Source organism: Ambystoma mexicanum, chromosome 3q (assembly GCF_040938575.1).
Source record: "Ambystoma mexicanum isolate Mex_15411 chromosome 3q, UKY_AmexF1_1, whole genome shotgun sequence".
Lineage (NCBI taxonomy): Eukaryota > Metazoa > Chordata > Amphibia > Caudata > Ambystomatidae > Ambystoma > Ambystoma mexicanum.
Window position 1 is genome coordinate 257,976,376 of NC_090926.1, and position 13,496 is coordinate 257,989,871.

General features: G+C 46.3%; 1 protein-coding gene across 3 annotated transcripts in view; it reads left to right on the plus strand.

Moving 5' to 3' along the window:
* Positions 1–13,496, plus strand: part of TIMELESS (timeless circadian regulator) — a 1,506,051-nt gene that overhangs the window by 1,071,434 nt on the left and 421,121 nt on the right. For all 3 annotated transcript variants that reach the window (XM_069653695.1, XM_069653693.1, XM_069653694.1), the window contains 2 exons: positions 3,869–3,954; positions 4,488–4,614. In XM_069653695.1, the coding sequence (XP_069509796.1) occupies positions 3,869–3,954; positions 4,488–4,614 (213 nt within the window). The remainder of the gene's footprint in view (positions 1–3,868; positions 3,955–4,487; positions 4,615–13,496) is intronic.

Genomic DNA, 13,496 nt, shown 5'->3' on the forward strand with positions numbered 1-13,496 from the left:
GTTGCCGCTGCCTCCTCACCTCCCCAGCATGGGCTTAGCACGCGATGGCTGCGGGGGGGGTACCACCCTCAGCCTACTCCTCCTCCTTCAGGCCTCGCAGCAGCCGGCGTCAACTCTTCCCGACGCGGCCGATGACACCTGGTGCGCTGGTGTGCACTTCTCCCGCGCCGTTCCCGGTCGTCTTGTGGGTGCCAGCACCTGCCAGTGGGACGGGTGATGCCCCTCTTGTTCCTGGGCACAGCGACACCCCCCCCCCTTCTCCACAGGTCACAACACAAAAAGACTCCAGTCAGAGTCCCTTGAATGAGTGCCCCAGAGACACAGGACCACTCTGCTTCTGGACCTTTCACTACAGTTTCTTTAAAGTAAAATTTGCAAAACATTGTTCAACAATGTTGCCACCTGCAACCTTGGGCCCAGCACAGATCGGTTTACTATCAGTCTTCTCCGACTCACTGGCTGTGCTGAACTGTTGGAGCTTCTTGTCTCGGGATATATGATATGATATGTTATGGCATTTATAACGTGCCTATTCATAGGGAGTCGAGGACGGTACCACAGTGGCAAGTGCTTTGCCCCGCTTTGGCTATCAGCATGGGCCATTGAAACCTGTCACACCACACGCCAGATGGCCTTCCCGGTCTTATGATTTCCCTTTTCGGAGTCTTCGCGGGTCTGAGTTGAAAAGGACAAGGTCAATTCCCTCCAGGTCTCGCTGCCTTTCTCCTCTTAGTAAACTGCTGGTCTGGAATGGCTGTTTCCTCGTGCATTCGGCCGTGCTCACAGTGTGCTCTCGTGCTCCACCTTTTATCCCTGTGGGGAAGGGCCATCAGGTGTGTCTAGTTATTGTTAATTGCCTGACTCTGCCTGACCCTGGTGTTGGGACATGTAGGGTAAACCTCTGTGATGTTAGTCCATTGTCGTTCCCGGTGTACGAAAGCGTTTGTCGGAAAAGGGTTGTAGAGCTTCTAAATATCCTACGGGATAGGATGGGGAAAAGGTGTTGTAAGGAAGGGGTTTCACGTCTCGCCCGTCTGTATCCTACTTCTACTCCCCACAGAACCCTCTATCCAGGTGATCCTCCCGCACTGGTTCACCCCCAGGGACTGGATCCAATAGCGATGGCCGTGTCCTCGGCACCTGGTTGACAGATCTCCGGGGACTAGCTGGTGTGACAACTTCAGGTTTCTCGCACTACCAATGCTGACTTGCAGCCCAGCCAGGTAAAGCTAAAAAAACTAAAGTATAGCTGCCACCAACCTACTCCCGAAAACCTGTGCATTGTTATAAAATTCACCTTAGAGTACAAATGCAGAGCCTGAGAAGGGACAGCTGGTACTGGACTCCTTGGGGTCAACCATATACCTTCTATAAAGTAAAAAGGGACATCATTGTAGCTCCTAGATTTCCTGCCCTAGCCTGGGCAAGTGTGTACATTTATTTTCCCCTGGCCAGCGATGGACTACAATGGAACTTCCCACACCACCTCGGACCAGCTGAGGAGGAAGGGGTGCTGAGCAACCAGCAACATCTAGATGTTAATACGGACAGGCAATGGGTCACAAACCAGAGTTCCGGATGAAAAATAAGGCAGTCAATTTGAGGGGTGTGGGGGGATTTTGTAACTCTGTGGGCACTTATATTAGAAAGACACAATATTATAAAGAAATTTCTTCATAGCTCCGCCCCCTTCAATTCCCCCTCTTGCTGTTTGCCCCTTCATTAATCAGGGTAATGTATCCCATTTCAGACAAACCCCAAACCAAATGAACTTTCCTAATCTCTCCTCCTCCCTTCCAATAATTACCCTTTTCTTTTATCTTGCAGCACGTCCTTTTTTTTATTACATTACACTGGCAGCTGCTGTCTGCCCCAAGTGTCTTAATGAGTTATTCCTTGTCTATTTACAACAATTCATAGTACAGTACCTTTTGCTGCTGTCACATTTACTCTCCTTGCAAAACCCCTGCTCTGCCACGGATGGCTGCTATGGGCTAGTTAACATGCTCTTCAAGGCCAGGGCATGCCTGATCAGGAAACCCATTTCCCTCTGTGGCAGTGTTTGATTTGTATTTGTGGCTAAATCAGCCCAGATTTCCTCCATGGTGGTGCTGGTCGGGTAGGCCCATTCACGTATGGGTGGGCCCGAGTGGACGAATCCTCTGCTCAGCTCTGCACAGTTTCCCGCCTACCTAGGTGGAGCCTACTATGTGCTGCTGCAGCCCACTGGGAAGCTTCGGCCGCATAGTTAAGTCTCTTCACCGCCATCCCCATTTGGACCGGGGGCATATCCCACACAGTCTCCTCATCAGTGTGGGTGCTCCCACACACGCCACCCGGCTGACGAGGAAGAGGAATCTTCACCGTATGGCCCCGGTGCTTGGGGACATACCCTATGGGCCTCGCCATCTTCACCCAGGACTTTGATCTGCTCTGGTCTGGCTGGTCTTGGCCCAGTGCAGTCCTATGGCTTGCAGGCTGCACCACTTGACCAAGTTTTCGATCTTTCCAGCCCGTCTGGCACAAGCGGCCCCCCATCGGGCGCATATTTCACCTGTGCTGCCGCGTGCAAGCTGCCCTGGACTTGTCCTCAACTGTTGGACTGCCCGGATTGGCCACCAAGTGGGCAATGGCTCCCTAAACCACACTGGAACCCTGGCTGCTGCGGTCACATCTGGATTATGCAAAATGCGGAGCTGCAGCTGCATACGCGGCTCAGGAAACAGTATTCCTGAAGCCCTATGGAGTTGCTGTAGGCCATGGCCCATCAGGGAGCACACACATTGCTTCTCCTTCTCTCCTACTAATTTTTCCAACTATCACTTTCCAACTGTCTTGTTTTTTCGGTTCCATGTAATTTCATGGCGGGATGTTTTTTACTGTGGTTAATTTCTTTTTATTTTGATTTTTTTTTTTTTTTTAAACCCATCGAATTTTTTTGGGGTGGGCCCCCCCCCATTTGGAATGCCTACCAAGTTAAGTCCATTGTTACTCGCAGTGGTGTCCTACACATTGTCATCAGTCTAAAGATTCCAGGTGTTCGCCATGGTGGTGAAACTTTAGTACCATCCGGTAAATTCAGCAAACACAGGCAAAGCACATGATACTTTAATAAAGAATTGTTTAAAACATGTCTGTGTCTTCTTTTATCTATCCTATCTATCCCTTAACAAGCCGCTACCTAAGCCTATCTCTAACCCCATACCTTATTGGGTGCCATTTGGGCCTGGGGTTACATAATGGCCGGGAGACTTTAGGAGAAAAACCCCTGGCCACCAAAAGGAGATAAAGGAACCCAAAAAGATAAGGGAACAAGCAAAGTTGAGGGGCCCCGAAAGGTTGCCATACAATCCCAAAAATAGGAATTCTGGTTTAACATACAAGAATTATATTATCGGTTTAGTAGCTTTTCAATAGAGCATAACATCAGGTGACTGGTTCAACCACAAAACTGGCTAAAAGGTCAAAGATACCTATGAACTGCCGGTTTTGTTCCAAAGGCTGACCGACGGAACCTGTATGCTGGACATGCATATTAGCATGGATGACTGCAAGAAAAAGGCATTTCACTTCACTGGAAGTGGGATTAAAGCTCAACCTTTGTCAGATTAGCTTCCACCTTTACGGACACTAATGGGCATTGGTGAAGCACATGTGCCGATAGCATGTGGGAAATTCACATTTAACCTGCTTCTCTCTTGGAATAATAATTGCACCCCACATTCTACAGTCTTTAGACTTGCTTCTTAATCAGTTGTTGATTTGAATACACGCTTTCATAACAATGTGTACTGAAGAAATCAAAATCAGCCTGTTTGGTCTTCTATATAAAAAGAAGTAATTATCTGAGTTTGCCTTCCCTGAGCAGTGGTACAAAGAGCAAGCGTGTGAAGTGGACCCCAGAGGAGGAGTCGCAGCTGCGCAATCTCTACCTGCAGTTCAAGGAGGTGCCAGGTGATGTCCCTTGATTTCGGCTCGTTTTTTGTAAATCCCAAGTGTTGTAATCCAACCACAAACAAGCTCAAGGGCTTTGTTACATTATTGGGACATGCAGGTTGGGAACCATTGAGGGGGGAGAGGGGGTGGGATAATGTTTTTCTATTTTTCCCTGGATTTCCTGCAGCTGTGTATAGGGGCTTAGATCCCTATATCTGAATGTTAACTTGCTTGGGTGAGACAGGCTGGTTAAGTATTCGTTTTTTTGCCCCTTTGCTGTAACATGCCGCCTTTGACTCTAGATGTTTGGTTTCTGTGCTCTAGCAAGCCCTGGTGGGGGCGTGTGGAGGGGGGGGGGGGTGGAACCCACTTCTTGGTTAATGCTTTGCTTTCATTGTAAATGGAATAGTGCCAGAGAGGCTGTGCTATAATTACATGTGACCATCAAATAGGCATATCAAGGTCAGCTGACATCCGCAGGTGTTTCTCCAAAGATGTGGCTGCTCTCGTTGGACTGAAACTTCTGATTTTCTGTGGCTTTCTCTTTCTAGGCATAGATGTCATTGATAGCATTCTGGCACGCCTGAAGACCCCAAACAACAGGACCCGCAGACAGGTCATCCTTCAGCTAGTGCAAATGGATCTGGCCAACAACGCCATGGTGTTCAAGCGGGAGAGGTGAGTTTGCCAGGCACAGTATTTGTGCATTTGAATCTGGCAGGAAGGAGCCGTTTAATAACCAATTCTTTAAAACTTCAATAACTGTGAAAAAGTTTAATTTGCCAAGTAGAAAATTCAGAGTATATCTAAAAAAAAAGAATGAACTTTTAAAAAAGAAATTGAATAAGCGGACAACTGAGCCAGTGTAATTTTCATACACAAATTGGTAGCCAAATTGAGGAGAAAGTGAGTAGCAGGGTCATACAAAATGAGCCGTTACTGGGCAAACCATTTTCTAGTTCACACCTTCCTGTATACACACCTAGTCATAAGGACAGCACAGCGATTTGTTACTATGGCTGAAGAACCCATTGTAAGGGGTAGATTTCATAGAAGACATATTAGAGGAACACAGAAGAGTTTCCTACTCTATACCCCTACTGGGCTCAATTGAAAAGGGGATAAATCCCTCCTTATTGAAACCTGCCAGCACTAAGGCAGTTATTCCCAGGTTGGAAAAGACATACCCTCACCCACAGACCCCTTAAACATAAGGAGCAACCCATCCCAGCATCCCAGACTCCCTAGTTGTAGCTACAGCATGCAAAAGAGCAAACCTGCTTATGGCAGTTACTGAGTATCCACCAGGGGGGGGGGGGGTGCAGAGAACAGCAATGTCCCCTTCCTGCAGCGCATACAATCATTTCCAGACACAATACATCCCAATGTCATGACATGAATGGACTGGCCAAATAGATACCTGAGGAAATGCAAGGAGCTTTTAGAATGATCATTGCCAAGGGTAAACATTCCGCAAATGCTATTATAAAGAATAATGTGGACACAGTGGAGACAGCATGTGGCTAGCTAGAGGGTGCAACTGTTAAGAGACATATTTGGTTTAGGAGTACAGGGTTTAAGCCAGAGACGCAGGCTACCCTTCTAGATAAGCCAATGAAAGAAACACACCTATTTGGGGTACAGGTAGATGAGGCTCTAGAGAGGGCTAAAAAATATCACGGCACCCTAAAAACCATAGGTCCAATTTTTGGTAGATTAGTTCAGAACAGGGGGTTCCCGAGAAATAAGCGGTCCTTTCAGTCTGCAACATATACACAGCTAAGCTCCCACCAAACACAAACTGGGCCTATTCGGTTCACAGGATTTCAGGTTTTGCAAAAACACATATCATGCACCCTCACAAAATATGCATAGAGGTAAGGGCTGGCAGGATGGCTCGGGGGCAACATCTTTGTCTTAAAAGTAAGACAACGCAGAGCAACACCAGTTCGAATACCGGTCCCGCGCTTAAAGACTGGTCTCTGGTATTAAGCGCGTTATAAAAGATGAATTAATGAAACCTAGGGGTAGATCCACTCAAACAATTATTCCAAAGTTTTTCGTCCCCTCCCATGCATCCCACAGTAGGACGCATTAAAACATTTCACCCACTTATGGGAGGGCATAACATCGGACCAGTGGGTGTTACACAGTGTCTGTTAGGGAGAATTCTCATTTATGGCTAATTTCCCTTACCTAGTGAGTCCCTCAGCAGCTTTGCTCAATTTCTGAGATTTATTTTTTCCACCTGGTAAGAGTGTGAACCTTGTTTCCCCACTCTTGCATGTGTTTTGCCATGTGTATTTCTACTGTTTGTGTGATCTTGGACTATGGAGCCACACCACTCCATGAGCCCAACTTTTTGTGTGCGTTGCACATCACCTTCAGTGCAGTGACACAGGGTTGTCTCTCAGACTTCTCACTGACTCAATTTTTCTGGGGCTGACTACTGTTCCCCCAGAAACAGGTAAAGTTGGCATTTATTTTATGTAGTCATTTAAACCGCAGATCCAGTATACCCAATCTTACATGGAGTACTGGAAAGGGTTAATTCCTACTCCTTTTTGTCTGCTCCTCTTGGAGCTTTGTTTCGCTCCCTTAACACTAAGACCTGGCTCGTGGCAGTGGTACCTACCCTGTCTTTTCAACCGCAATTATATTATATAAACGTGGTACTGTTTTAGGCTATTGTATTAGCCTCGAACTTAAACCCGCTTGTCCAAATACTTTTTATTTTGGCTCTGGTCGGGTTTTATCGCCATTTCTTTTTGTTAAAATCCTTCTTGTGTTTTACTTTGCGCAGCCAACCAGGTTTGCCTTCTTTGTTCGCCGACCTTTGGCGGGCTTCTGTCCAGAAGTCCTCCTTTGGCGTCTGGGTGGGCTGAATGTGAGGGAGGGGTTTAGTCACCCCCTGCACATGGTCTCCTTGGAGACCCAAGTCGCACTTTGTCTCGATTGGCTATGGTGGTTGTCCAGGCCGGACAACCCCCCTGCTTAGTGATTGACAGCCAGGCAGTGTGAATGGGGGATTTTGGCATAAAAGGCAGGAATCTTGGGCTGGAAGTCGGAGTCGCCACTGGAACTGCAAGGAACCGAAAAGAAGCGGAGAAGAAGACTGCTGCTGCACTCCCAAGTCCCGGTGAAGCTCTGCTTTAGTCTTGAGCTATCTACCCTTCAACGACCAGAGAAGATCCAGTCTGGAGTCTTCTTCCCTTGAGCCTGATGGGATCAATCAGCTCACCTTCCACAGTCAGAGGATCCTCTTCTTGGTCGAAATCGCTGCACACAGCTTGATAGCCATCTGAAGAGCCTCTCCTGTTTTAAAAGGAGCGCACCTTTTATTCACTGTTGCTTTGCTGCTGCTAGCCTCAAGGAGCGCACCTTTTATTCACTGTTGCTTTGCTGCTAGCCTCATCCCTGGGTAGTGCAGATCACTCCAGACGTCGTCCTTGTCCCCACGACTGAAACTCCAGGAACCGTGAGTCTGCAGGAACTACTGCCATAGCACCAGCTTTTCTTCATACGAATAAGGTACTTTGTCCAGTTTCGAGGAATTGGGGTGAACCCTTTCTCCTCACCCAAGGCCTGTCCTTGTTTTCCTTCCCTCTTATAACTTTTGCTTCCCTTTTGACAATATCTAAGTACTCCTGGCAATCTCGAATCGTGAACTGTTCAAACCTTGTGATCCTCAACAACAGGACCCCTGTCCCATTTGACACTGGCGCAGGCCTATTGACTTTTATCTACGTTTTAGAAAGTGTCTTGTGATTCTATCTGCCTTGACAAAAGTATTGCCTATGATTTTTATCCCCAATTGTCTTGTGTTAATTCATGTGCTAAGTTTGTTTGAATACGGTAACATTTCTTCTCGCGGGTACGCTTTTCTTTCGTAAGACTGATGAACTGTCATTACTATCAAAAAGTGATTGCGTATTAACCCACGGTAACATCTTTGTTTCCCAACACCGGTCTGTCAAAACCCAATGTACTTAGCTTGAATTGAACTGCACAAGGGGAATTGGTTCTGTGTAGTATATTCAAAGTGTGGTTTTAATTTAATAGAAGTGAAGTGTTTTATGAACAGATGGTTTAAAAATAAATGTATTACATTTTTTAACCAGAAACCTTGAGTGAGCGTTTACTTGAGTCACAGTATTTGTAGTCCTTTGTGTAATCTCTACTACTGCTCATTTCTCTTGAGATAAGTCTGGCTGCTCCGCTACTGCTACCAGTCTGTGTAGTACAGGCTTGTACCAAAGGTGAAATTGTACTACCACCTGTAGTCTTAATCTTATGTAGTGGTCCCTAAGGGTACTGCACAGGATTCTGAATAATAGTGTCTCAGGGTACTGCATCAAGCCACTAAAGCCTCCTCGCAGCCTACCACCACATAACAAGAACATTACAGAACACAAGGAACTATTACAGAAGAAGGTTGAGGCCTTACTACTAAAGAATGCCATTGAACCAGAACCTCAACATCAGGTAAACAAGGGTATTTTCTAGGTGTGCAGTAATACAATTGTGGCAAAAAAGTAGTCTGTAAAAGAAAAACACAGCAAAAATGCCATGGTTTGACCCGGTGAAGGTGTACCCATTATACAGTTTATGGGGAGGAAGGGTTGCAGGGGTGTGCCTCGCTCCCCTTAAATAGTATAATGGGTTTAGGAGTTACAGGGGTGTCCCCCACATCCATTACATGTATTGCGGCGGCAAAACCACACAGCCTTTTTGCTGCGATTTTGTGTCTAAACAGTCATTTTTGCCTCAATGTTAACACATGGAACCATTCTCTAATCCCCAAAAAAGGACAAAACAAAGACCAGTACTCGATTAGCAACCAGCCAAGTATGTAAAACCCCAAAAGGTTTGAATGACCACCATTCAAGAAGTCATTCCCTTACTGAAAAAAGGAACAAATATCACCACACGAGACATGAAAGATGCATACTTACATATTTCCATGTTCCCCAGTCACAGAGGATTCCTAAGGTTCATGGTCTAGGCACAACACTTTCAGTTCAAAGAGCTACCCTTTGGAATAGCATCTGCACCACGTGTGTTCACAAATGTTCTTGCGGTAGCGTGCCAATGCAGAGAAAACATACCAGTCTATCGCTATCTAGATGATTGGCTCATAACAGGCAAGACACTACAGTCATGACTAGAGAACAAACAAAAAGCGGTAAACCTATTTCACACACAAGGATTCAGCATCAACAAGACATCAAGTCTAGTACCATCTCAGAAGAAACAGTTCCTAGGTGCAGTAATAGACTACAAACAAGCACTGATTTACCAATTGGAGTGCAGGCGATTCTAGCACAGACATACCACATGGGGGAAAAGATCTCAGTACGGAGAGTAGTAGTAGTATGTCATTTGTAAAGCACCTTTATCCCATTGGTACAGCCTCAGAACTGTGGGCGAGTGCCCTCGGGGGACCGAAGGACAGGGTATGTGAAAATTGTCAGAATATTAGAATGCAGGTGTATTTGGCCCAAATCCCAGTTGGCTACCAATGTCGATAAGTCATGTGGATGGATGCCATGCAGTAGTCGGGAGAGTGCGCGAGCGCAGGAGACTCATTATATTTCCAGATATATAGAACGAATGTTGGACGTGGGGCTTGTCAGCATTCTTATGGCAGAGATGTTGTACATTGTTTTTTAGACTGGTGTATGGTAGCGGATGCGTGCCGGTGGGTGTCCGTACCTGTGGCTAGAGTCCATCGAAGTGGTGTGCAAGATGTACCCTTGAGCCCCAGTTTGGTTTTTGCTTTCGTCGATGTGGCCAGGAATCATGACATCTGGTCTGCTGGGGATTATACTTTACCTTGCTCTCGAGAGATGCTGGGGAGACAAATAGTGCCACGGCATAGGGATCTACGTTAAAAAAAAATGCAAAGGCGACTTGTTCACATTTTGCATGTCAAGCTTTTGGGATTTTCTTCTTTTGTCCCCTGCTCTACATTTAATGTATGTGGGGGACACCCCCCGCAACCTATGAAGCTAAAATTTACAAACTAGGGTCGCGGGGGACATGCGCATTCAGCATTTTCTTTACGGTATTTTGATGCAATACCATGGCATAGGTACCATGTGAGTAAGCATGAAGTGAGGCATGGGTTTGTCCGGTTGCAGGAGGGAAGAGCGAGGTTTCCAGGGGCCTTGAAAGAGTAATGAAATTGCTGGGAATTATGGCATCCTGCATTTGCATTGTCCCACACGCAATCCTAAACATGTATACACTACAGCAGTGGCTCTCAAGCCCGTGGTATAAAACAGTTGGCGATTGGGATGATATAGTGGTTACGACAAAGGAGGTCATAGGGATTTGCATTGGTGGACAAGACCAAACCTATTAAAGGGATGACCATTCATACAACTGCCAATACAGAAAAAACAGGCTACTGATGCACGATGCTGGGCTGGGGGGAGCACATTGCCAAGAATTCACAGCCCAGGCAGCATGGTCACAAAAGGAAAAGGAGTGCCATGGACATTAAACTTATTGGAACTCCTAGCCATCTGAATGGCATTACTATCTTTTCAAACAAGATCCTCCAACAACAATGTGCTGGTCAATGCTGACAGTACCATGGAAATGCCCTACATAAACAGGGGTCCGTCACAGCCAACACAAATCTCTGAACATAACATGCATACATATCATAAAATTGTCTTCAAACAAATCAATAGGAACATTTTAAATATATTTTTCTACTAGAAGAGCCCAGCCTCAGCCCCACAGGAATACTGCCTCCTACAAAACTATACTCATCCCCAAAGTCCCTAGCAGGCCTCAAGAACTCCCAGGAAGCCTGGTGCAAGGCTTTGCTCCAAGAGAATCCACAGTATAAAACACATTCCCATTTAAAAGTCCCCATAGTTCCTCCCAGCTTTCCGGTCTGTAGAACCTGGCCATTCAGGGCCTAGAGAGCAAGTAGAAGAGTGTGTGGTATCCTGTTCCCTTGTGCATGGTTTCTGCACAACCATGCTCGCAGTTGGCACCCTAGCGGTTGTAGAAGGCTTAAACACCTGACCATCTACGAACAAACGATGTACAGTCATTTCCCATGAAATGGTGCTAATCTGTCACTGAATAGAGTGATCAGACAGCTGGCCTTACTCAGTTGTACATTCACGTTTGTCTTTAATGAACACTTCCTGTATATGGAGCTCAGGTTCTATTTTCCCATTATAGATGTGTATTTATTATAACCTCCCATTGGAGCTTGAGTGGGAGACATGATTTGGCAGTGAAATGAGAGAAAGCTGTCTGAAGCGACTGTGTTTGCATTGTGAGAGGCAGTGCAGCTTGACTGTGAGAGGTTCTTTCTTCTAACACTCTTAACAGTCCGAACGCAGCGTTGGTGGTGCAGAAGTAGCAGAGTAGGCGAGATGAAAGCTGCGGCAGACTTGCAGTGTGTATCCTGTTCTGGTACCATGAGTGGTCGTAGAGTGGCCTAAGAGTGTTTGGTGAATGGTGCTGTGGCCTCTGTGTAAGCTCTAATCCTTAAAGAGCTCTACCGTGCTGTAACGATACATTTGATTTTGATTAGTAGCAGGGCGATGCTCCGCTAACTTGAACTAATTACCACATCCACCTTCCTCCACACATTATTGTACGTTACTGAGCCCCGGAACCAAATGAGGTATAGCATCTTTTTTTAATCCTCTGCCTGGGGAGGTTGCCATTTGGACCACAGAGACTGAGCTCGCCCTCTTTGTCCTGGGCTGGTCTTACGGCTGGGTCTTCAATAACTTTGATTCATTATGGCCTATGTAGCGGCTCGACTCGCGCTTCCAAAAGACCCAGAAGCCTGGAAGATTCCGTTGAAGTGTCAAAGGACCGGATTGAAAAGGCTGCAGGCACTCAATCTACCCTCACAGCATTTCTTAATATATTACCGCCTGTACCTGGTTCATTAAACCTGGCTAGTACCTCTTCTCCCCAACGCTCTACTGCAGTATTTACTTCACCCATAATAGACCATAACAATTCCCTCTTGAATATGTGTATTGGGCGGCAACAGGACTCTTTGGGAAATTCAAAGAGGACGGCTTTGTTAATTGATGGCCATGAAAACCTTTTAGGAACCGGCCTCTCCCGACTTGGCGAGATTAGCCTCCGACTCCTCGGAATTGCTTGATGGCGAAACCAAAAGTGAGCCGGCTCGCCCATCTGCCTTTTGTGGCTCTATCGCGGTCGAGGATTCGCACTTAACTTCTACGCTAAATGCAATAGCTTCAAGTGTTGAATCCTTGCTGGCCTTGTGCTCCACCATCACTAAAGAACAGAGTTCAAACAAGTTCTAGCCATGGTCATTGATGTTGTTCTGGAAAATTCCCCTTCACTACTTAAACCCGAAATTGCAGTAAATACACCAGGCAGATTAAACATTCCTAGTTCTTGTGACTGAAGTTCTGTGCAGATGTGCAACTTCAATTTAAAAAAAAAAAAAGGCTCGTGAAGTTGGGTGGCTGGAAACATCCAGGATCGTCTCTGTAAGCATTCATCAAGCTGACTGGGATTACGAGGAGGTTTCTTTGCCTCCATTCCCTAACCCGGGGGGGACTCTATAATTGCATCCTCTCCCCCTGCCCCTCCTCCATCTATGATGGAAGCAAAGAATAAAGCTGCTAAAAGGAAAAAGGTGATGAAAAGGAGAAATCCCCTGGATCAGCCAGGTCCATCTTCTGCTGCCGGTACTTGTACTAGTGCTCGCCCAGCTCCAAGCCTTAAATCCACAGTAACCCATACTATTGATGACGGCACAGTCAGGCAATTACAACTTCACGGCCCCATAGATTGCTGGCTACAAGTTCCTTCTGCGCAAAGTATGAGCACAGCACCGCCCGACACAGTACCTTCAAGCAGAATGGCAACCGGCCGTGAATATTCAAATCTATCCCAATGCGTAGCCCCTGTTCAGGCTGCCCTTCCAGGCCCACCCAACATTACGGCAATTTACTACGCACGCGCGCTTTACCATCTTCTAATATATCTTTGCGGAAAGTGGGAAATTGATTGTGCACTCTCTTATAAGAAAGTAATCGCAGACAAAGACATTAAATCTTTGTGTAAATGGGTCAAATTGGAGGAAATGCATCCCACAAACTGTAACCCCTTCTTAAATAAGAGGTTCAGATTAACAATCTGTAGGACGCACACTTTGCCCACACGGGACGTCGCATTAAAAGCATCACAACCTCCCGTTTCACTGATGATGTCTCCATTTAACAACATCCATACTCCACGCTCATCAATATTAGCTTACGCATTTCATCTCATTCATAATTCTGTTGTAAAGAAACCTTTTGAACAATCGCTTTGCAAAGTTGTGCCAACAGGTACCGTCTGACAACGAAAAGACCATGATTTGACTTGCCTCGCATGGAACACCCGTGGTCATTCCTTCCTTGGCCAACCCTTGGGCTGCACTCGCCTCTACTGACCTTTTCTTGTTACAGGAAATGTGCCTCATTTCTAATTTCTGTATTGATGGATGTAGTATTCTCTGTAATCGAGCCAAGGGTTTAAATAAAGGCCGGCCA